The following is a 21,340-nucleotide window of genomic DNA, read 5'->3' as shown; positions in this document are numbered from 1 at the left end:
GAATCCTAGGGCAACGCCCAATCAGCGTCTGGCTTGTCTGCCACCCTCTTTAACCCTTGTCAGCCCTACGGGAATCAGCAGGGATCCTTGCATGGCCGCGCATTAGCTCGACCAGTGATGGACCGGGGCCGAGACATGTTTGGCCCCCAACCCCTTGGGCTCTTTCAAGCTCAAAGGATCTTCAGTCGCCCCTAGTTGCCCCGTGGACCGCGGCCTTGTTCCAGTCTGACGCGCTGCTCCAGGCTCCAAGCCCTTCTGCCTGAATAGTGCCGGTGTAGCCTGGCTCTCTGCATATCTCACGGCCAATGACGGACTGTCCGCTGCGCCGCGGATTCAGGGATGCATATCGGCGAGTCGAACCTCGCGATTTAGGAGTTTTTCGACTTCGCGACTCACCTGAAGCGATCATGCGGTTTTCAGTTGAAGACAGTGAATTGTCTCAATTCTGGACAAGTCCATTCCCCTAGCGTCTGGCTTGCGGATTGGTTGATGGCATTGACCCTCTTCCCAAGAACCAACTTTGAGTGTATCGTTGTTCCTGTGGTTCGATCTAAACGGGCGAATGTGACAACCACTAACTTGCTTGATTGGCCCATCCAGTCGAGTGCCTGTAAATCAAGAAGGAGGTTGGGAATGTGGTGACTTTGGAGCAAGTCTTCTCACAACTGGATGGCCATATCCACCGTGAAGACGAGTCTGTGGTCATTCTGGACTGCATATCCCACCGGTTTTAACCATCATCCCACAAATAGGGTCCCCATAGGGCTGAATTCAAGGCACCCCAAGGCGTCGCGTTCTGATGGACGTCTCGTGCCTTTGCTTGTACCGTCTTTGTATCTCTTGCGGTTGAGCCAAGCACATTTCAGAAGTTTCTGACCTAGATGTACAACCACTACCTCAGACGCAACGTGCCACCTGGGTTACTCCAACCCACACTTGAGGTCACATTCTCTCGGGATTTCTTTACTTTCCGCTACTTTCCGCGATTCTTCTAGGTACCTTTCACATTCTCGAGCGCCTAGTGGCGCCTCCAGTCTTGATATGGCCCCCTTTACTTGACAATTCGGACGTTTTACCTGAAGGGGTATCTATGCACACTCCGCCGTTTACGACGACGAGGTAATGACAAGACTGCCTTCGGTCGGCCGAATCAAGCTGCGGGTGTTTCTGTACTGGCACTCGTCCAGTATCCACCTGTTGAATTCGCGGCAGACTGGCATGAGTTGCGAGTGGCTCTTGGCCCAGACAGAGGCCGCGAATTGCTTGCTTTGGGGACTTCTGCCTGTGACAGATTCTCCTGGCTGTGTTTTTGTTTCTCGCCTTTGAGTCATACGGATGTCCCAAGGGCGCAGTGTCTGTACAGCTCTCTCAAGATGGTGAAGCTTGCGTCAAGTGTTCAGGTTGCGGCTCTGCTTGTACTGTTCTAAGGCACTGCGTGAGAGCCCAAGCACAGCTCCAGGATCGAAACTATTTAGACCCAGAATCCCGCGGCCTGATGAAGCCTCAGTCACACTCTTCTCTACACTTTCCTCACTACCCAAGGCATCATGATGAGAATAGCGATCGCTGGAGGCTCCGGTCTCGGATATCTCCTCGCCAAAGAACTCTCTGAAGCTGCAAACGCCTACAACGTTGTTGTATTATCACGATTCGTTAGTATCCTTCTTTCCAAGACTACTAGGCTCTTCTAACCAGAAACAGGATCGGTCTGAGTACTATGCGTCACTCGATGTCCAAGTCATGCAAGTCAACTACGATGACTACTCAAGCCTAGCATACGCCTTACACGGCGTCAACCTCGTCATATCCATCGTAAATGGAAACGAACAACTCAACTTGATCAATGCTGCTGCCCAGAGCGGCGTTCAATACTTTGTGCCACGAGAGTTTGAGGGATCCATCGAGAAGCGGCCGGGAGACCCTGACCCTCTTGACCCAACATCAACTTCATCACAAGCAAGGCAACTGTTGCGGAGATGGGCAAGATCATCACCCATGAAATGGACTGTCTTCTCTTGCGGTATCTTCATGGAGAGATTCCTGCCTCAGGGTCTCGGGAGTCTGACGATCGGATATGGTGCCAACCTCGCCGATCCAGGTTCATACTTGCTCGATGTCAACAACTACACAGCTGAGTATGTGGAAAAGAATGCCCAGGGCCGTTCTGTTCGTGTCTGCATGACTTCTGTGTATGATGTCGCCCGGTTTGTCGTTGCAGCGATCGATCTCGGGCCTGCGAACTGGCCTCGGGAGCTCACGATGCGTGGTGATCGGGTGACACTTCGAGATGTTGTTGGTCAGTGCGGAAGGCAACTGAATGGTGAGTATCAGATCCAAAGGCCGTGTCAACACAGAAGCTAACCCATCTATAGCTGCTTTCCAGCTTTCCCAGTGGCAGCTTGCCGATCTACCACAGCTGGTAACCATGTCCTATGAGCAGGGTAACTTTGGAAGAGTTGCCTTCTATCAGCAGCTCCAAGCAACAGTCGAAGGACGATACGACTTTGGACAGACCTCGCTGAATGACATGGTTGATGCCAGCCCGTCCGTCGACGTTCAACCAATGAGATTCCGTGACTGGCTGGCTGTGTACTTCCCTGGGTCCGCCTAGGGGAGTTGTGTTTCATTAGAACTCTCACATTCTTTCTTGTATTACTTAGGAATGGCGGGACACGATATGAGGTTATGTTTATGGGTATGTTGGGATGAACTCTCCTTTTATTTTCATGGCTTGAGACGCTGGTGTTTGGATAACGCTGAGCTCACGCTCGGGTTGGGACTTGGTAGCAATACAATACAATACAATACACTGCGAAGATGGCATCGCAGCTCTTTCGTTGATTCATTTTCATTCTCGTCGTCATTCTCATTATCATATCGTGCATGTATATGACTCCCATGACATGTGCTGCTGTTACACCCAATCATGACGCCTGTTGAACTCCAAGCTGTCAGTGTTGAACATGACCCCCAAAACGCATCTAAAGTGTATCCTGCCGGTGATTTGGCCCTCATGATGCTCGTCTATCACACCCCGTGTTTATGATTCTTGCGCCAACTCGGTCAACTAAGCATCCTCGTTCGCCTTTTCCTCCCCCTCCTCAGGACTGAACTCATCTCCATACTCCTCGACGATCCACAAACAAAACTTTTCCCACTCAACTTGCCATTCCTGTAGCCTCTTGGCCTTGACACTGTCACCAAGGCTGGCTTCCTTAATACCCTTGACCCACTCTGTCTGGTTCTGGTCCTCGAAGGCAGACCATCTGACACTATTCTCGGCAAGACTACCTAGACCAGCGAGGCCGAGGTTCTTCCAGCCCTGAAGCGCCTGGAAGAAGTCGTGGGACATACCCGCAGTATCCTGGCCAAGCATAGCGGGGTCATCGTTGCAGAGACTGCAGGCGACTCCGCGCGCAAGAAGAGCGGGGAGGGGGTGGGCTGTCACAGAGCCGCAGAGCCTGAGAACCTCGTTCGAGATGGGACATGACTCGATGAGGATGCGCTTCTCCTTGACCATGTCGATGAGTAGAGGATGCTTGAAGAGACTGAACCCGTGGCCGATGCGTCGGGTTCCGAGTAAGATTGCATCAAAGAGGTTTCCATCCGTGTCTGTGCCATCTCCCAATGTCTCTCCAGCGTGGAAGAAGAAGGGCAGGTTAACGCCCTCCATAGCACACTGCTTGCGGAACCAGAACAGCTCCGGGAGCAGATCTGAAAGAGGCCGGCCCAGATCTTCAGCTCCGACGAGATCGTAGCCAGCAATCAGGTCGGGGAAGTTGATCTTTGTGGCGATGCAGCAGTCCATGTTTTCGATAATGTCACGGGTGGGTAGTTGGCGGATGGTGGTCCAGATGGTGGTGAGACCCCAGAATCCCTGGCCTTCTGGCGAGCTCTTGAAGCGCGCAACCTCTTCCCGGATGACCTCGAACATGTGTGTATAGTCCTTCTCGGGCTCCTCCTGTTTGTCACGGCAGTAGTCGAGGGGCCATGTGAACCTATCATTCAATGAGATGAGCAAATCGGATACATGTTCGCTGTTGACTCACCGGAGTTCGGCCCAGCTGACGCCGTCTTCCTTGAGCGTCTCCATGAGATGACGCAGGAATACCCGGAACATGGGCTCATAGTGGATAATGGTGGCAACGACAACGAAGCATTTGGCAAACTTGACCCAGATTGCGTCAATGCCGTGATGTTGCTCGTGACTGTCTGTGACTGAGAGGACGCATCTGCCCTTGAGCCACTTGAGGAAACCAGACCTCCCGCCGTTAGGGAAATCATCGGCCACTTTCGTAAGCAGTAGGAAGCTCTCGGGCTCATATGAATCCTCCCAGATGGAGCCGTCAGTTCTCTCCTTGGCTCTGTATCGGAACTTGAGGGCTGCATCCTCCCTCGCGGCCTCGGTGGTGAGGGGCAGGTCACTCGACATGTGCATGCCCGGCATCTTCATAAGTTCTTCGAGGATAAAGTCAAAGTTGACCATGGCGTCCATGTGTGCGTGGAGGAGGGCACCCTTTGGCATGCGGCGGACAATCTTCCACAGATCCGTCCTCTCCATTCGATCCTTGGCGAGCATGAACATCATACCGGGGAAAAGACACTCATTGCCGGCCTGAGAGAGCTCCTCCTCAACCTGGGGCGTCCAGACGGTGGCATTCTCGTGGTCGCGAATGCGGTCGACGATGTCACAGGCACGCTTGGCGATGGGCGACAGAGAGGCTTTGAAGGATGTATCGGAACGGGTCTTTTGCTCCTGGGCTATGAGATTGGATCGGCCGGTGAGATATTGTTGCAGAAAGGGATCAGAGAGCGAGGGTATGTCCTGGGCGACCTCCTCCCACTCCTCGTTGGACATTGTGTGTTCTCCAGCCATGGTTGATATGTGGTTGCAGGTTCACGACGGAAATGAAGGGACCTTTTGATATTGAAGGCGGTGATCTAAAGGTTGCCCCGATTACTTGAAAGGTTTAAGAACAGCAAATATGGACGAAAACAGACGCAGGATATATATGTCGCTCCAACCCGGATATGGCAGGTCGGTGAAACCTGGATATTGCGGGGAGTGGGACAAGTGGAACGGATTGGTGAGCTTGTGATCTCACTCGAGATACAGTGGCCACGTTGTTAAGATAGGAGAATAGGTTCACGATAGGAATAGAGAGTTGAGGGAAAATATAGGTGATATCAGTTTGTGGAGGTACTATGTTTGCAAACGAAACGGTCGTGGGGAATGCATGCGTAACAGACGGTGAAGCTCTCCACACCGCAGTCTGCTAAGGTCCGCCGTCCTTTTCGCGTGCGTGGAGCAGAACAGAGGTCCCCACGTGACCGTGCACATGTCACCACCTGACACCCAACGCCGCGTCTCACCAACGTCTGTCGATCTCTCAGCAACAGACGCTGGTTCGTCGAATGCAGATCCGCTCTTCATCACCTCCAGGATCCCGCATCGTCACATCACCGTCGGCCAATCTGCGATCTGAGACAATGTCTCTGTTGGTTGGTGGCTGAGGGGCAACCCATTCTCACGACTCCTCCGCCCCATTCGATGGACTCTACAGCTGCAACCTTGCAATCTGCCAGACGCTTCCTGCGCTGTGCCTTGCAGATGGCAAATGTCATGAACGACCACGGACGGACCCTCGTCATCAAACGGCCGACCATGGCAGGGAAAAACAGCTCAGGCTCGGGCTCTAGTGCGGCCATCCTGCTAGCTCGCGCCTGTTCCCGAGCCGCCATTCGCTCTGAGTGACTCGTCCTAGACTTCTGCCCTATAAGCGCGAAACCCATGAGGCTCCCAATGAGAATCTCCACGTCCATCACTCCTGATCACTTCTCATCACCTGCACGACCCATCACAGACTCGAGCTTCAAAGTCAAGATCGACGACACCTTTTAGTGATCAATGCCCCTTCACCGCTTGCAATCATTTGCAACCCTTCGTGTCCCATCGTTGCTGAGGGGCTTGCTTTACCCCGGTCCCCATCTGTCACTTGATTCCCAACTAACCCATGGCCCAACAGCATACGCAGGTCTCGGTCTGTTGGATGCCCATTTCACGCAGGAAAGCGCTCATTTGCGCTGATCCCGACGAGTCCGAGCTTGATGTGCGGAGAGACGGGATGATCAAGCCCGTGGTCAGAGAGGTCTGTCAGAGAACTACTTAAAGGTCCATGTCTGTCGTTGTTGGTGATGACTTCTACTTCCTCATCGTGCCTACCCTCACTCGAGCCAAATAAGTTGTCTGACTCTCAGGCAGAGCCTTCTTCTACTCAACTCTTTCATCTCGCTTAAACCTGCCATCTCTGTTCCATCTTACACATCTCCAAAATGCGCTCCTCTGCTCTCCTCTCCCTCTTTTGTTCCTTGGCTCTCGCCGCGGTCATCCCTCGAAACACTGTCTGGGATAATCATTGCTGCTTTACACTACATGACGTTTCCACTGGGGCCACCGTCCAAGAGAATGATGCCAATGGCTACCTGTTCTTCAATGCGGGCCAGACCGACGGCTTCTTCTGCATCGACTTGTCCAATCCGTTGGACCAGTTGAGGGACCATCTCTACAATGCCTGCTTCATCAACCCTCCAGATGGGTCCGTCAAATGTATCGATCCTACCCCCGGCTTCCAGTCGTGGACCCTCAAGAAGGTTGGCAGCGACACTCTGCTTCTTCATGATGGGGACAGCACCTTCAACCATTGCCCCAAGCCCTCAACGAGCGCCAAGGGAACTGTGCTATACAGCAACAATCACCCCAATGTGGCCTCATGCAAGAAGACGACCCTCAAGGCCAAGAACTTTCAGGGCACATGCAAGAACTTCTCTGCTCGCTCCGAGGTAGAATAGACGTCCTCCACGTCGTGCGAGCCCGGAGGGTTTCAAATTAGCCCCACGGACTTTTCGGTTGCTGGGCTGTGGCATTGTGATGCTAGGTCTCTTGCCCGAGAACGCCTGGCTGTCATCTCAGAAGACTCGAGTACCACGTTTCACTTTGAGGTTCCAACATTTTCTGCTCCTTTTGCGTCAAGCCGCATGGCTACATGTGGTCTCTTCTTTCACCTTCCGTTTTGCAGCAACTTGCGTCATGGTTATCCATGTTACGAATGGACAGGAATGATGTTGGAATCCCTGTCCAGCTCGGCTATGGCTTGGGAGCTTGTCAGTAAGGCCGAGGAGTCCACCGACTGGGTTGGTGAGCCGATCGTTGAACCGGTTCCTGGAGACCGCGTGTTGATTGGTACTTTTGACTACACCGGAAGCACATTGGAGAGGCCCGTCCGCTACATGTCTTTTCAAGCAACAGGCGTAAGTGGCTGGAGTCTCAAGTATATCCAAGCAGGTGTGGGAAACAATTGGCAAGACGGGGTTGGGGTATTTGTTCACCTGTGCGCGTGACTGTCCAGATGGCCTCTTATGGGATGATGGAATGGTGTTTTGCTACACTTGGATTGTATTTCTTCTTGTACACACTTTCAACTGGCAGAGAGTCGGTTTCCTTATTGGACTATAATTCTTTCAAACTGACCTAAAGAACCATGACTGTGATCAAAGTTTCGGAGAGATGTCCTTCGCTGTCCCTCCGTAGACAATGCTGATGTCCCGCGCAAGCTGCTCAGCGGGTGAGGCCTTTGCACGCTTCTCAATGAGGGATCTGTTTTCCAAGAATCGATAAAAGATGTCACGCGAAACCTCATCTCCATCACTAGTCGAGTCAACATATAGCAGCACCGACACTAGTAGATCCGCAACAGCCCAGAGGATTTCTCTGGCATCTCCCATCAGATCCTTCAAAGACTCGCGTTCGATTAGGCTTCTCAAGTCTCGCCAAGTTTTCAGCGGATTCCATCCAACAGGTCTTGGCGTCTTGGCCTGGAAGTCAAAGCCATTCTTGATGAAAGTTTCAAGAGCATCTAGGGCATCTCTGCCACCCTTGGGATGCTTCAGCGCGCGGAGAAAGTCGGTGCTCAAGACGTCAGTCGTCCCCTCCCAGATGGGCAGGACGGCACAATCACGGTGGAGGCGGGCGACGTTGAGGTACTCTTGCTCCTCGTTGAGGAGATAGCCTACACCGCCGAGGGACTCCATGCAGGAGAAGAGAAGCTGAACCGAAGCTTTGCAGACGTAGGCCTTTGTCAGCTGGGTGAGGACCCGGATCAGGGGTGCTGCGTCTTTGGCCGACGGCGTCAAGGCTGCAAGAGCGGGTGACAGGCTCGAGTCAACTGGATGCTCTGAAACACCCAGGACATGGGCCGTAAGCATCGTCAGGAGCATGAGGCCTCGGTACTCGGAAGTCATCTTGGCCAATGTCCTCATGTGCAGCGAGCTCTCGGTCAGCTTCATACGAGCGCCCTTGCCGGCGCCAATCTCTCGAACTCGTGCATACGCCCTCGCGATGCCCAAGCCTCGTCCAACGTAGCTCATGGCAGCTACCGAGGAATGGACTCTGGTGAGGGTCAAAACGGTAGAGATCTCGTGAATACCACGGCCCTCCTGACCGATGAGCCATCCTCGCATATCCTCGAGAACCAGTTCGGCGGTAGGGAGAGACTGTGTTCCGGACTTGTTCTTGAGGCGTTGAATACGGACGCCGTTGAGGGCCTCCCCATTTTCTACGGGACGGCCTGTGGATGTGGTTGCTTGAGGGTCATGCTTCCTCATGGGAGCAAGGAATGTTGAAAGTCCACCCTTGGTGGTGCGGGCGAGGAGGACTGTCATTCTCGAATCCGTAGCCGAAGAGAACCACTTGAATCCGTTGATGCTCCAGGGGCCAAGAGGGATATCTTCTGTCTTTGAAGCTAGCTGAACCTTTTGAGTAGGCTCGTAAACTGCCGTGGTTTCGGTCAAGGATACGTCGCTACCACCTGTACGCTCAGTCATCCACTGGCCACTAGTCCAGGCGTAAGCTGGATCTCGTGAGGTCAAGTGACCGAAGGCGTTCTCGAGGACTTTCGTCTGTTCTTCCGTGAGCTTTGCTCTCAGTTCCGGTGTGCGCAAGTGTGTTTGAAGAAGCCGGGCGGCGCCATCCTGCATCGCTGATGGACAAGTGACGTTTGCGCAGGATGCCGTCCAGAGCTGAAGACGGAGGAACTGGTATGCTCTAGAGAAGGGACCGTAAGGAGTATCATATCCAGCGGCGACGAAGCTAACGTATTGTTCAGTATATCGTCTCTTAGACTCGGAAAGGCAACTTACCCATGAGACAGGCCAAAATTCTGAAGGCCGCGCCATCCCTCACCCGTGACTAGATCACCTTTCCACTGACCAAATACATCACGTCCAGAACCTTTGAGATAAGGCTTGTTCAATTCGGCATCGGTGATCCAGGCAAAGACTTGGTCGGAGAGGACCTCATCTCCTAAGGCTGCGACTTCAGCCTCGACCTGGCGCACGATGTGCTGCGGAAGAAAGACTAGGAACATTAGCATCTGGAAAGCCAGGGTATGGGTCTTTTCTCACGTTTAAAGCATCTCTGGTAGGTCGCATCATCATGAAACTGATTCTGCAAAACAGGGGGCTTCTGAAAGAAGCCTTTGTCTGCTCCCGACGCCTCCATGGCCGACTATGAACAATGTCCGCAGCATACTATGATCCCAATTCAAGCCTGACCTGTCGTAGTTAAGTAGGTACCTCAGAACAGTTCAATCACAAGTCGAGGGTTGCATCTCGTTAGGTGAGCCCGGTAATTTGTGGGGTACCGAGGCATGCTCCCCGCCAGGCTTGGAAGGTCACGCGGAAGCAATTCCGTGCGGAATGGCTTCATGGCTGCTGCCAGAGCGGAACGAGTCTGGGGTCATGCGCTGATCTGATATGGAGGTGGGTGACATTGTGAGAAGATGGGGAGGTGGTTGGTTGAGCTGAGCTTCCTGAACTGGGGTCTTGGTCATGCAGTTGAAGCTCGGTTGTAGGGGATCCTGTGTTATTAACTTCCGGATGAGAGAGGCGGCAGATTGGCTTGCTTGTTGTGTTCCACTGTTGGTTGTTGAGTGTTGTTGGCTCGGCCTGGTTGGCAACGACTTCACCCCTGTCTCTTCTCGTATGTCGGTCGGCTTCTTGTTGCACAATGCGCATTATGAAGATGGAATAATAATGTTGGCCACCTACACAGCTGCCAAAAGGGTACCGCCAGGTCACTGCATTGGAGTCGCAAGTCTCTCATGCAACGAGGTTACTGCAGTCTGAGGCCCTCGTCACACTAAGGAAACGGCGCCAAGCATGGAATCAAAAGCATCTTATCGCTTATACCGACAATTATACCTGGGGAAGGGGAAGTGCCGACGCAGGCGGGGCCGTTGATGTTGGATCAATAGATACCTAGTGACTGGCTCACAAGAGAGTTGCCGACGTCAAAACTGGCTCGGCCCAGCCCGATAAGTCTCCTAGGATAACCCAGATCGATGATTCTACAATATGCTAAATTTACAATCCAATGTCCGTTGAATACACAGATGCGTAACCGGTGCTCATGGCCTAGCTTGGTCATGGATAATAGTACCTTGGCGCCGCCGTGAAAGGTCCGTCATGATGCATTCCTATGATCAGTTCAAGACATACAACGGAGACTTTTTGGAGTTTGTGTTGTCTTCAAAATGCCAAGTCTTGGACACCGTCCTTTAAAGAACAGGTCTAGGAATAGTGTAAACGACGAGCGGCACCCCATGACATCAGGTTTTAGGGGTAGGGCTGTAATGCCAACAGTTACAAATTTGTCAAGCAGTGTTATCAGCTAGTTCACCCAACTCGACAATTTGATATGTCAGGAACCATCACTCTCCATAGTGACGTGCTTCGCAGCGCAAGCCAGAACATTCATGCTACAAATCAAGTCGGGTTGAAAGGCCAAGATATGTCGCGACAACTTGGCTCTCGTACGCATTACTTCAGCCAAGATCCGATGCCGGCCACGGCACTTCATGCGTCGGCACTGCTCCCACATCACTGTTACCCACGATCCTTCATTCTAGATCGATCCAGAGGCCTCACATTCGTTAGCGCAAGTCGAAATCTACGCAATCATGATCGTGGCGCAGAAACGCGACAAAAGTCTTGATGCAGGGTCCAAGAAGCGCTGTTCCACTTTGGCTGCGCCGCATGCTACACGTAGGCGGATTGCGAAATGCCCCCATCACCAACTCTTGGCCAGCCAAAAGGATTTGTTTCAAAGAGTTGTAGCAGATCAAACGCCCAGGAAAAAGATCGTCGTCGTCGTCATTATCGTCCAGTTCTTGTTCTTGGACCATGTAAGAGGCTCATGGGTTTAGCTTCTCCTTGGCGTGCAACGCATCCATTTGTCGCATCCGGCACTTGGCTCATGAATGAATCCCAACCAGAGAGTAAAGGATTATCCCTTGGCCTCGGGACGTGATTTGTCTGTCGAGCATTGACAAGAAGTGCGCCGTCGAATCACACGTCGCCTTGTCCTGGTCCGCATGACCTCATCTGGGCAACCCTGACGGGCCACGAGCCACGGCAGACGTGTCGAAGGAGCTTGAAGCTGCCAACCTCGAGGCTGTGGGAGAAGAAAAAAAAACAGGCTTCGTTTTGTTGGGGAGGGCGTCATCGTCATGTGGCATGCTCCTTGGAGGGACGCGTGAGTTGCCGTGTGAGTCGCATGAGATAAATAATCAGTGTGATCCTGTGTTGCAGCTTTTGGAGATCTCAGTGTGTTCCACCAAGAGTAACAATCTGCTGCATTGGGTTGAAAATCTACTGCGGTTAATCCTCCTTTAAGAGAGCTCAGTTAAAGAGCCAGTCACAAATCACTCATCTCACCTTTCACACCCTTTACTACATCTCACAGCCATGGCTATCGATCGCATCGTCAGCCTTGTTCTCCGCGCCGCGGAGCTCGTCTTTGCCGCCATCGTCGCAGGCGTCAACGGCGAGTACCTGCACAAGTCCGAAGGCGCCAGCTCATGGCAACTCGGCCGGTTCATCTACACCGAAGTGGTGGCCGCGCTGGGCATACTGTTCTCTCTCTTGCTGCTCATCCCCTTCTCGAGCACTTTCATCCACTGGCCCTTGGACATTTTCATGAGCATCAACTGGTGGATCGTCTTTGGCCTGCTCGTCGATGTAAGTCACACACCCTCACCCTCACTACACCACTTGAACATCATGATAACTAACTGCCCGCTACAAGTTGATTGGAGACTCTTGCGGTCGCGTGTTCAACTGGGGCAACGTCCACCCTATTCATGGAGATCAGTGCGGCAAGTTCAAGGCCACCATCGCCTTCAGCTTCCTCTCGGCACTTCTCTGGCTCGTCTCTGCCCTCGTCGGCTTCTTCTGGGTTCGCCGCCGTGAGCGCGCCGTCGCCCGCGCCGATGCCGCCCACTACAACCGCCGCAGGCACTGGTTCCGCCGTAGCCATGTCTAAGGGACCGACCGGCTCTAGACAGAGTTTGGGAGTTTCAAGACTATGTCCTGGTTTTTTTTTAATTGGCGGCTACTTGCCGAGCCTTGGCGATACTGTGTTGTAGTTTGGGACATTCCGATTTCCCGCGCTGGGCGCAGACTAATGGGGACATGTGTGTGGCTGTTTCCTTGTTTTCTTTGTCCTTTTGAGTTGGAACTTGTTGGAATTGAGTAACGCAACTTTTGGATACCCTCAAGACGATGGACGAAGCTGTTACCTAGCAATAATGAAAGCATTTCTTATGTGATCTAAACAAACCTGGTCTTGTCTGTCGATTGCGCCTAGTGAGCGAGTATTTGCCTCTTCAAAATCACATCCTGATTATCAGATGCTCCAAATTTGAGCCCTCCTGTTGCCGGTTCGACGTCATCTCTCCAAACTCGTGTAAGATCCTCCAAGATGAAACAGCCGAGACAACTGTCATGATCTGCAACTATGAAAATCAGAATACAGGGTTCTCTGCGGCACAGTAGGTTCCCGCCGTGTTATCAGTCCGTATCACTGTGACACCACGGCCAAGGCTTGCGTCGGGTATTTTCCCAACTAGAGTAACCATTGGGGAGGAAAATCCCAGTCAGCACTTGTTCACAAATTCCGTCTTAAACCCCACAACCATCGAGATTCCCCCCCTCAGGCTAAGGCCACGCTTCTCTCATGTGCTTGTGCAGGGGCACAACCAACCGCCGCGAGGTTGGTTTGGTTGGTGGAACGCAAACGGGCAAGAGGCACAGGAGCAGAAACCTCCGTCATTGTGGAACCCCGTGACCCTGATTTGCAGAGTTCTAGAACGCCCTCAGGGCTCTTGGTCTTGGCCTGAAAGACGGTCTAGTGTTTGTGCCGTGGTTAGGATGCCATGTCGGAAGAAACGGCCACCTGTGGCGTCATAGATTTCGTGGCTTGTGGGCCGTATCCAAGTTTGGAAGTGCGGGGGAAATGGGGAAGCTGACGCCACCACAGCCACAGAACCATCCCGTCGCCACACTTGCCGAGACCCACTTGCGTCACTCTTCCCGCAGAATGCCTCCTTGAGCCTCCTCCGTCATGCTTGCAACTGGCTCCCCGTATTCTCCACAACAAACCGCTTGGCGGCCTGACTGGTCAAGCAAGAATTTCCGTTTGTGATCATACCTCTGCCCTATTTACGAATCGTCAACGTCACTTCCCGTGAGGTATGACGCTACCATTCCCACTGACCGCAGAGCGCAAACCGACCCGTTGCCCAATCGCACGACAAGGACAGGCTCGGCGGCAGAGGCTTGATGGGTAGAGATCTGTGAGATTGGATTGCACTATGACGTGAGATGAGGTCGGCGGAGGGCGACAGCCGTGAGGTTGCAGAAGCCCAGGCATTGCGTGCCTTGGTTTGCGAATGCCAGGTTTGTCAAACGCGATTTCAGGCTTGAAGCAGACATCGAGATGAAGGTTCCCATACGGAGGCATTCAACTATATAAGATGCAAGACATCTCGCTGTCTGCAGATCTGATTCATTATCATCAACAACTACAAAACAACAATCTCAAGATACCCAAAACCTCTTAACTCAACCCCATTACCACAAGGTACCCATTAACTACACAACACACATTAACTACTACACAACACACATCAACCATGTCTGGTCTCATCAACAAGGTCAAGGAAGCCATCCACTCGGACAAGTCCACCGAGCAGCCTGAGGGCACACACGGACCTCACTCCTCCAGAGCCGCCAACACTGCTGATCCCCGAGTTGACTCTGACCGCGATCACCGTGCTGGCCACTCCTCCAACCTCACTGGCACTGGCGACTACTCGACTGGCACCAACTACACCACTGATACCCGCAACACCCGTGGCACCGAAGGCCCTGCCACCAGCACTGATGGCCCTCACAAGTCCAACGTGATGAACAAGATTGACCCTCGAGTCGACTCTGACCGCGACCACAGCCGCAACATGGGAGCCAACCCTCACGGCACCTCTGGTACCGGCGCCTACAACGCCTCTGATTCTACCCGAACCGGTGGTATTGGTGGCACAACTGGCACAACTGGCATTGGCGGCACAACTGGCACGACTGGCATTGGCGGCACAACTGGCACGACTGGCATTGGCGGCACAACTGGCACGACTGGCATTGGCGGCACAACTGGCACGACTGGCATTGGTGGCACAACTGGCACGACTGGCATTGGTGGCACAACTGGCACAACTGGCTACTCCAGCCGTGACACTTCTCTTCCTGAGGGCACTGCCGGCCCCCACGGCTCTCGCATCGCCAACGCCGCCGACCCTCGCGTTGACTCTGATCGTGATGGTAGCCGCACCGCTGGTACTGGTACCTATGGTACTTCTGCCACCGGCCACACTGGCACTCACGGCACTCACGGCACTCATGGCACTCATGGCACTCATGGCACTACCGGTTTCGGAAGCCGTGATACCTCTCTCCCCGAGGGAACTACTGGCCCCCACAGCTCTCGCATTGCCAACGCCGCTGACCCCCGTGTCGACTCTGACCGCGACGGCAGCCGCACCGCTGGTACTGGCACCTATGGCCAGACCACCGTTGGCGGTGGAATCGGCGGTACCACCGGCACCTCTGGCTTCTCCAGCGCCGGTACTGGTGCTCACGGCCCTTCCGGTCACTCTTCCGGTCTTCCTGAGGGTTCCACTGGCCCTCACAACTCTCGCGTTGCCAACGCTGCCGACCCTCGTGTCGACTCTGACCTCGACGGTAGCCGCAATCTTGGCAACCGTGGTGCTGGTGCTGGCACCACCAACTACGGATCTTCCACTGGTACCCACGGTACCCAGGGCACCAGCCTCGGCGGCGCTGGCGGCGCTTACGGCACCGGCCCTGCTCCCAACACTGCCGGTCCTCACAAGTCCGACATGATTAACAAGGCCGATCCCCGCGTGGACAGCGACCTCGACGGCAGCAAGACTGTCGGCCGCGACAAGACTTTCGAGCGCTCGTAAGTCAACACGACCCGGCCGCGAACTTTTCCCCCATCCATAAGAGAAGATCACTCCTTAACACTCTTTTTTTCTCCCTGTTGCAGGAACGACTATGCTGGCAAGGACCCCACAGATGCGGCCCAGGTTCCCCCCTCTGTCCTGCAGAAGCATGTGCCATCCGAGGTCCATCATGAGCACGATGAGCACGACCACACGCGACGACACAGCGTTTCCCACCAGGAGAAGCACCGGGGTCTGTAAGGAGGACGAGGATGAGGATACTGTTATGAGCTATGCATATGTACATTAGTATTTCTTATGATGCTTAATGACTATTACTCTTAAAGCATTGTCCACTTCTGATGCTATGATTGTGAACGCATAACCAATTAGAACAATGAACGAAGTTGTACAACTAATCCGAGTGTCTTGAAAATAATTGACGGACTTTTATAATTGGCTCTGATCAATATTAGCTTTCGTTGGGTCAGGACCACAAGAGTGATCACTTACACGCGATGGTATGGAGTTTACGAGTAATTACCAGGAGTTCACCCAACCATGTATATCTCGAACTTCAAGACCAATGGGGTGATTTAATGGTATCTCTACAGCCCGACATAAATGCGCTCAGACTGTTTTGTGATATTGTAACGTCCATAAGACAGACAGACCATGAGGCACGAGGTTGATCGTTGCTGCCTTATCTAATCACACTCTTCCCCTCCATGAAACCTACCCTAGACAGCTGCCTGGACCCGAAACTGGGCCTTCTTTCAACACCACCACGACATCTACTCACTCGCAGCCTCTCTTCACCGTCATCATCTCACCATGCTCTCGCCATAATGTCTTCCTCTTCACCCATCCCCCAGGCCCTCTGGAACGCCCGCATCCCACTATACGTCACGCACCCCTCATCACCGACCACGCCATTCATCACCAGCGTCCCGCGCTTCAGCTACCTCGCCCTTCTGCTGCCGCGGCTGTCGGCCTTTTTCGGATCTCCCTGCTCCAGCTTCCACTTCGAGGACGTCCAGCTGAGGAACCTGGCCGTGGGGCTGCTCGTCGACCTGTACCGCCCGAGCCTGCCGTGGAGGCTGACTGTCAACGATGGAGTGGGGTGGGATATTGCGGATACGTTTCTTAACTGTGTGAAAGAGGTGAGCTTGATGACATGTTTAGCACGCTTGTATTACCTCGATTCTATCAGTTCCGCTTTGAGATGATATCACGCAGCTGAGTTTTGATGCTCATCTTACTGCCAAGGCCTTGCTCTGACATAACCTCAGGCCGACTTCATCCGCAATGGCAACGCAAACCAAATCATGAAAATGTCCAAAGACAACACGACTCAACTCTGGAACGCAGTCATAGACAACGACTACGCCTCATTCAACCGCATAAACAGCAGTCTTCTCAACGCCCCCACAGCTCTCAAGCACATTCCGTTGCGCATCTACATCCCAACCTCATCAACCAACCCAGACTCATCCCCAACGCCCTCAGAGTCTGGCACCTTCAAAGTCGTTCAGTCGCTCGTACCTGCGTCGGGTTCTGACCGTCGGCCAAAGCTACTAGGGCAAGCGCTCAAGGAGGTGCTCCCAGGCTTGTTCCCGAGCAGTCGAGATCCCATCCTCGCCAGGGTAGTGATGCACGGTGCTGGAGTACCCTTTGCCGCACCCTTGGAGGAGTTGATGCGAGAGGCGGCATATCCTGACGGATGGCTGTGCCTTGTTGTCATCGTGTTATAACGAGTTACCGGATTTGGCTGGCATAGCAGGGCGTATGGAGGCGTTTGGGATGCACCTCGATGCTTACTGGGATATGCGTTTATGACCACACTTCTTGTAGAGCCACATGATGGGCTCATTAGATAATTGCTTTTGGATACACTTTGTTGACGCAAGTCTCTCAACAACCCGCTAACTTATACAGACGCATCGGTCAGGATGTGACAAGAATATCTTACTATGTAAAGGTAATCTTCTTTCCCATGAGACTCTTGTACGCATCGTCAACGGCCTTCCTCTTCTTCCTCCTGACTTCCTCATCCTCTTCAATTTCCTCCTCTTGATCAAAGTCATCAGGACCAGGAATCTGAGGCATCCAAGCCCGAATCTGACCGTCCATGTGGGAGCTGTATATGGCACCGACCGAGTTTCCGCCTCCCATGACGGCACCAACTTGACGCCCGCTACCGCCTGACCCACGCCAGACGATGCTCGTTATGCGATTTCTACCCATCTCTCCTCCTCGTGCACCCACGGGGTTTGTGACACCGGGACTGCGGAGTCGAGTTATCATGTTGCCGTCATGGAGATCGAGGATAAGGATCTCTTGGTCATTCGGCCAGAAGAGAAACTCGTGCCCGGTCGAAAGACTGGACGGAGACACCAACATGCTGACAGTCTTGGCATGCTGGTTCTGAATGAGCGAACCAAAGCTTGCGAGGGTGTTGGCTCCCGTGGCAGCGTCCCAGACTCGAATACGACGGTCTAGGCCAGCTGAGATGATGTATTTACCATCATCTGTCCACTGGAGACCATTTACCGCATCATCATGGGCTTGCGCAGAGGCTCTAAACCGGGGTATTTGATCGCCCATTCCCGCCGCAGCGGCATGATTCATCTTGTGGACAATCCCAAGCGAGTCTTCCTGATCGAGCTGCGCAATAACGCCGCCAGCACGCCGAATATCCCATATCCGCACTTTGCCATCTGCATGCCCACTCGCAAGGACATGCTCGTGTCGTGGACTCCACGCCGTCGACAGCACAGGACCACCATGAGCCACCAAGGCCTGCACCGCAGACCCGGACTTCAAGTCGACGAGGCGCACGTTGGAGTGCTGTGTAGCGCAAGCGACAACGAGGTGGTCCGCAATGGGACTCGTAGAATGAGAGTATATCGTCGCGTTGAGGTCAAAGACGGCCGAGAGGGCGCATCGCTGCGTCGCCCATAGCTTCAGCTTCTTGTCGTACGAGCTCGAGAGGAATGCGTCCGGATCGAACGGATAGAAGGCGAGGTGCGTGATGCCGTGGGTGTGTCCTGGGAATTTCCCGTCGTCCGTGGACCTCGCGATGCTGCTCACGGGACGAAACGTGTGGAGGGCATGAGGATTCGCGCAGGACTCGAGGTCCCAGATCTTGATGCCGCCCTCAGCGCCGCCCGAGAGGAGGATACGGCCATCAAACTTTTCAAGAGCGAGGCTGCTGACGCCTGCGGGATGTGCGCGGATGTTGTGGGCGCGCTCGTCGACGCCAGCCGGGTCCGACCTCGGGGTCCTCTCGCCGTTGAAGCGATGCTGAGGCGCGGGCGCAAACGAGCCCAGAAGCTCTGTCGCGACGGAGCGGGTCAGGTCTCGGGGGCTGAGGTCGCCCGCCTCACGAGCAAGGAGGTTGGACAGCATTCATCTGAAGTGAATCGCGCGCGCGCAAGGAGACGGGACAAAGAGGCTCGAGATGCGACGTGAATATTGAAGGTTTGGAGTTGAGGCTTCCATCGTCTGGGGTTGATGATGTCAGCTAAGTTCTGCAAGGGGACCTGCCTACCACTCGCTACCCCACAATTGACCGCTTCAAACTTTGGCTTCTCAGCCTCAAAACTTGCTCTCTTATTCTATTTCACATTATCACAGGGGATATCGGGTTTTCGGTCCCTGAAGCTCGTCAACAGCGCTGCTAGTCATTCGAGACTCACTTAAACGCCATCTTCAGCTGCAGTTCGAGAATCACAGTGAATCCTGACAGACAATGCTTCACAACCATCGATGTAAAAGTGTCACATACATCACACTTTTACCTTGAAATAAGGAGTCGCTAGATATCCGGATCAAGATTTTCATACCTACCCAGTCGGAGCCATGGAGAGCTCCAGCGGAAGCACACGCGTCGTGCCAATCCTCAAGAGAGACACATCGAATGAGCCAGAGACTCCAGAACCCGAACACACTCTCACCAAGTCATCACGACGTCGACATGCAACCGTCTATGACGCTGTAGCAGGTGATGAAACCCACTCTCACGTACATGACACAAAACTCATAGAAACCAGGCAAAGTCTCATACGAACAGGGCCCGGGGACAGAACCAGAAGAGCCTCAGTACACGCCTCGCCACCCCAAGGCCATCAGATACTCCACCAGGGACACTCCCCTGGCACCCGACGAGGTCCTCTTCCGCCGTAAGGACGCCCCAGAGCGCTACTTGGAGAACGACATCTACTACGCCCACGAGAGGCGCCTCCCTCGCGGCGGCCAGGGCGTTCTTCCAGAGAGCGATCTCCTCAAGGCCATCCACGGTTACGCGAGTGCCTTTTACGGCGCAAAGGACGGCGCAAAGGACGGCGGTCGCAACGGCGGCCCGGATGAGCGGAGCATGGACGAGACAGCGCTCATTGCGTTTGGGATCCTGCTCGAGGAGGCTGGCAGGGAAGTCCTCGGCCGTCGTGGCGATCTAGTCTTCACCGAGGGCCAGGACGACGACGGAGAAGAAACGGCGCGCCAGGATGCCCGCATTGTCGGGCACGATGACGTTGAACTGCGGAGAGGTCCCAAGCGGAGAAAGGTCGATGCCGATGACGAGTGACCTGCCCGTCTCGTCTCGGTTGACGACGGGGCGAGAGAAGATCGCCTTCAGAGTTGAAACTGGCTGGCACGGCTCAAGTGGCAGTATCTGGTACTTTTTCTGCCCCATTCGATAACCACTCACGTTGAGAAGCGAGCCCGTGATCGACATGCCAGACGTCAGGAACCCTGCCTGGTCCGTGATCATACCGCTCCCAATATCTCAGCCTATATTGACGGGCTTCGAATGGCCTGAGATGTTTTTTTTGAAGCACGATTCGGGCGAGAGGCGGTTTTTGAAATCCTGGTCGTAAGCTCAGTGGTGGAAGATATCTCACCGCGCTGACGGTAGACGACTATTCGACGATATTCGAGCTCTCTCCAACGCCAGCTGTCAAGGAACAACGGAACCCGGCATAACGCCTTGGATATGCAGCCATTGGCCCTTCTGAGACGCTGGTTGTCTTATCAGGATCTGCTCTGATATACGCGGAAAAAAGCAGGGGTGCCAACTTGGAGATGCCTTCTTGGCAAGCATCGGAAAGCCACCTGACCGATACATAACAAACGATGCGGAGGAGATCTTCAGGAGGCTGAGTCTCGGCCCAGCCTCAAGTTGTTGTTGTTTTTGCCGCGCTACTTGTGAGCCGCTCGCTTGACCAGGGATTCACCCAACCGCCTTAGTATATAGTCGGCGATGTTGAGACTCGGAGACAAGGCTCCGAGGAAAGACAAGGGCAGGGTCCATCAACAATAAACCCTAGGAGATACTAAGTATGGGCAATAGAGCCTATTTGGCGTATCCGACCTGCTACGCTCTCGGAGGAGTCTGATGATGACGAAATACCCTGTAGTCCATGACAACACAGCGTTGTACGGATAACGGGCGTCGACATGAACCCGACGGTTCATTCAGCTTTGGCCATAGTAGTACCTGGCGCGCAGCCTGGTCCGAACTGCTGGTACCTTGGCTCAAGCCTCAAAAGTTTCTTTGATGAGCGAGGTTCTATTGCCAATAGTTGGCTCTGAAATCATCGAGATAGACTTACACCCCCAAATCAGGCTAAATGCAGCCTAGATGGGGGGATCTTGTTTCAAGAGACCAGCATTGCCCATCTTGAGAATGAAAAGTTGATTGTGCGAAACATGGATCTGGGCCTGTATTGTCGGCCAACCTGCACACCATCAATGGTGATGCCCCATCACGGTGAGCCTTCAGCACGGTGACCAGCTCGACAAGTTCCCACTCTTCCCAGGTACTGGCGTGACGTGTCTTGCATCAACAGCCGTGTAAATATGAAGCTAGCAAGAGAGAGAGAGATAAAAAAAAAAATCATCAGTCAGACGGGAACGGAGCTGCACGCTCAGATCCAGCACCACACGGACTCCATCATCAAACTATAGGCAGAAAACAG

At 53.6% G+C, this 21,340-nt stretch overlaps 8 protein-coding genes and 1 pseudogene across 9 annotated transcripts, besides 1 other annotated feature; 6 read left to right on the top strand and 3 right to left on the bottom strand.

The window, feature by feature from the left end:
- Positions 1-1,508: 1,508 nt before the first annotated feature.
- On the top strand, positions 1,509-2,611 carry NCS54_00698800 (annotated as a pseudogene). The gene is made up of 3 exons: positions 1,509-1,652; positions 1,702-2,320; positions 2,373-2,611.
- Positions 1,509-2,611: a sequence feature.
- Positions 2,612-3,067: 456 nt separating this feature from the next.
- NCS54_00698700 (A-deaminase domain-containing protein) lies at positions 3,068-4,876 on the bottom strand (the record flags this gene model as incomplete). Its single annotated transcript, XM_053152428.1, has 2 exons — positions 3,068-3,998; positions 4,050-4,876. The coding sequence occupies 2 exons, from the start codon at positions 4,874-4,876 to the stop codon at positions 3,068-3,070; spliced, it is 1,758 nt and encodes a 585-aa protein (XP_053008403.1).
- Positions 4,877-6,333: 1,457 nt separating this feature from the next.
- NCS54_00698600 (Hypothetical protein) lies at positions 6,334-6,849 on the top strand (the record flags this gene model as incomplete). Its single annotated transcript, XM_053152427.1, has 1 exon — positions 6,334-6,849. One exon carries the CDS (start codon positions 6,334-6,336, stop codon positions 6,847-6,849), a length of 516 nt encoding a protein of 171 aa, XP_053008402.1.
- A 699-nt stretch (positions 6,850-7,548) lies between these two features.
- NCS54_00698500 (Hypothetical protein) lies at positions 7,549-9,556 on the bottom strand (the record flags this gene model as incomplete). Its single annotated transcript, XM_053152426.1, has 3 exons — positions 7,549-9,145; positions 9,196-9,412; positions 9,460-9,556. 3 exons carry the CDS (start codon positions 9,554-9,556, stop codon positions 7,549-7,551), a joined length of 1,911 nt encoding a protein of 636 aa, XP_053008401.1.
- A 2,246-nt stretch (positions 9,557-11,802) lies between these two features.
- On the top strand, positions 11,803-12,379 carry NCS54_00698400 (MARVEL domain-containing protein; the record flags this gene model as incomplete). The annotated part of the gene is made up of 2 exons (XM_053152425.1): positions 11,803-12,075; positions 12,143-12,379. The coding sequence occupies 2 exons, from the start codon at positions 11,803-11,805 to the stop codon at positions 12,377-12,379; spliced, it is 510 nt and encodes a 169-aa protein (XP_053008400.1).
- A 1,651-nt stretch (positions 12,380-14,030) lies between these two features.
- NCS54_00698300 (Hypothetical protein) lies at positions 14,031-15,620 on the top strand (the record flags this gene model as incomplete). Its single annotated transcript, XM_053152424.1, has 2 exons — positions 14,031-15,376; positions 15,464-15,620. 2 exons carry the CDS (start codon positions 14,031-14,033, stop codon positions 15,618-15,620), a joined length of 1,503 nt encoding a protein of 500 aa, XP_053008399.1.
- Positions 15,621-16,087: 467 nt separating this feature from the next.
- Positions 16,088-17,113, top strand: NCS54_00698200 (Autophagy protein 5; the record flags this gene model as incomplete). Its single annotated transcript, XM_053152423.1, has 2 exons — positions 16,088-16,522; positions 16,652-17,113. 2 exons carry the CDS (start codon positions 16,088-16,090, stop codon positions 17,111-17,113), a joined length of 897 nt encoding a protein of 298 aa, XP_053008398.1.
- Positions 17,114-17,330: 217 nt separating this feature from the next.
- Positions 17,331-18,770, bottom strand: NCS54_00698100 (Hypothetical protein; the record flags this gene model as incomplete). Its single annotated transcript, XM_053152422.1, has 1 exon — positions 17,331-18,770. One exon carries the CDS (start codon positions 18,768-18,770, stop codon positions 17,331-17,333), a length of 1,440 nt encoding a protein of 479 aa, XP_053008397.1.
- Positions 18,771-19,223: 453 nt separating this feature from the next.
- On the top strand, positions 19,224-19,947 carry NCS54_00698000 (Hypothetical protein; the record flags this gene model as incomplete). Its single annotated transcript, XM_053152421.1, has 2 exons — positions 19,224-19,365; positions 19,415-19,947. The coding sequence occupies 2 exons, from the start codon at positions 19,224-19,226 to the stop codon at positions 19,945-19,947; spliced, it is 675 nt and encodes a 224-aa protein (XP_053008396.1).
- Positions 19,948-21,340: the final 1,393 nt, after the last annotated feature.

This window comes from Fusarium falciforme, chromosome 5 (genome assembly GCF_026873545.1).
Source record: "Fusarium falciforme chromosome 5, complete sequence".
Taxonomy (NCBI): domain Eukaryota; kingdom Fungi; phylum Ascomycota; class Sordariomycetes; order Hypocreales; family Nectriaceae; genus Fusarium; species Fusarium falciforme.
The sequence above is the reverse complement of the archived record's forward strand: the minus strand, read 5'-3'. Positions and strand labels throughout refer to the sequence as shown.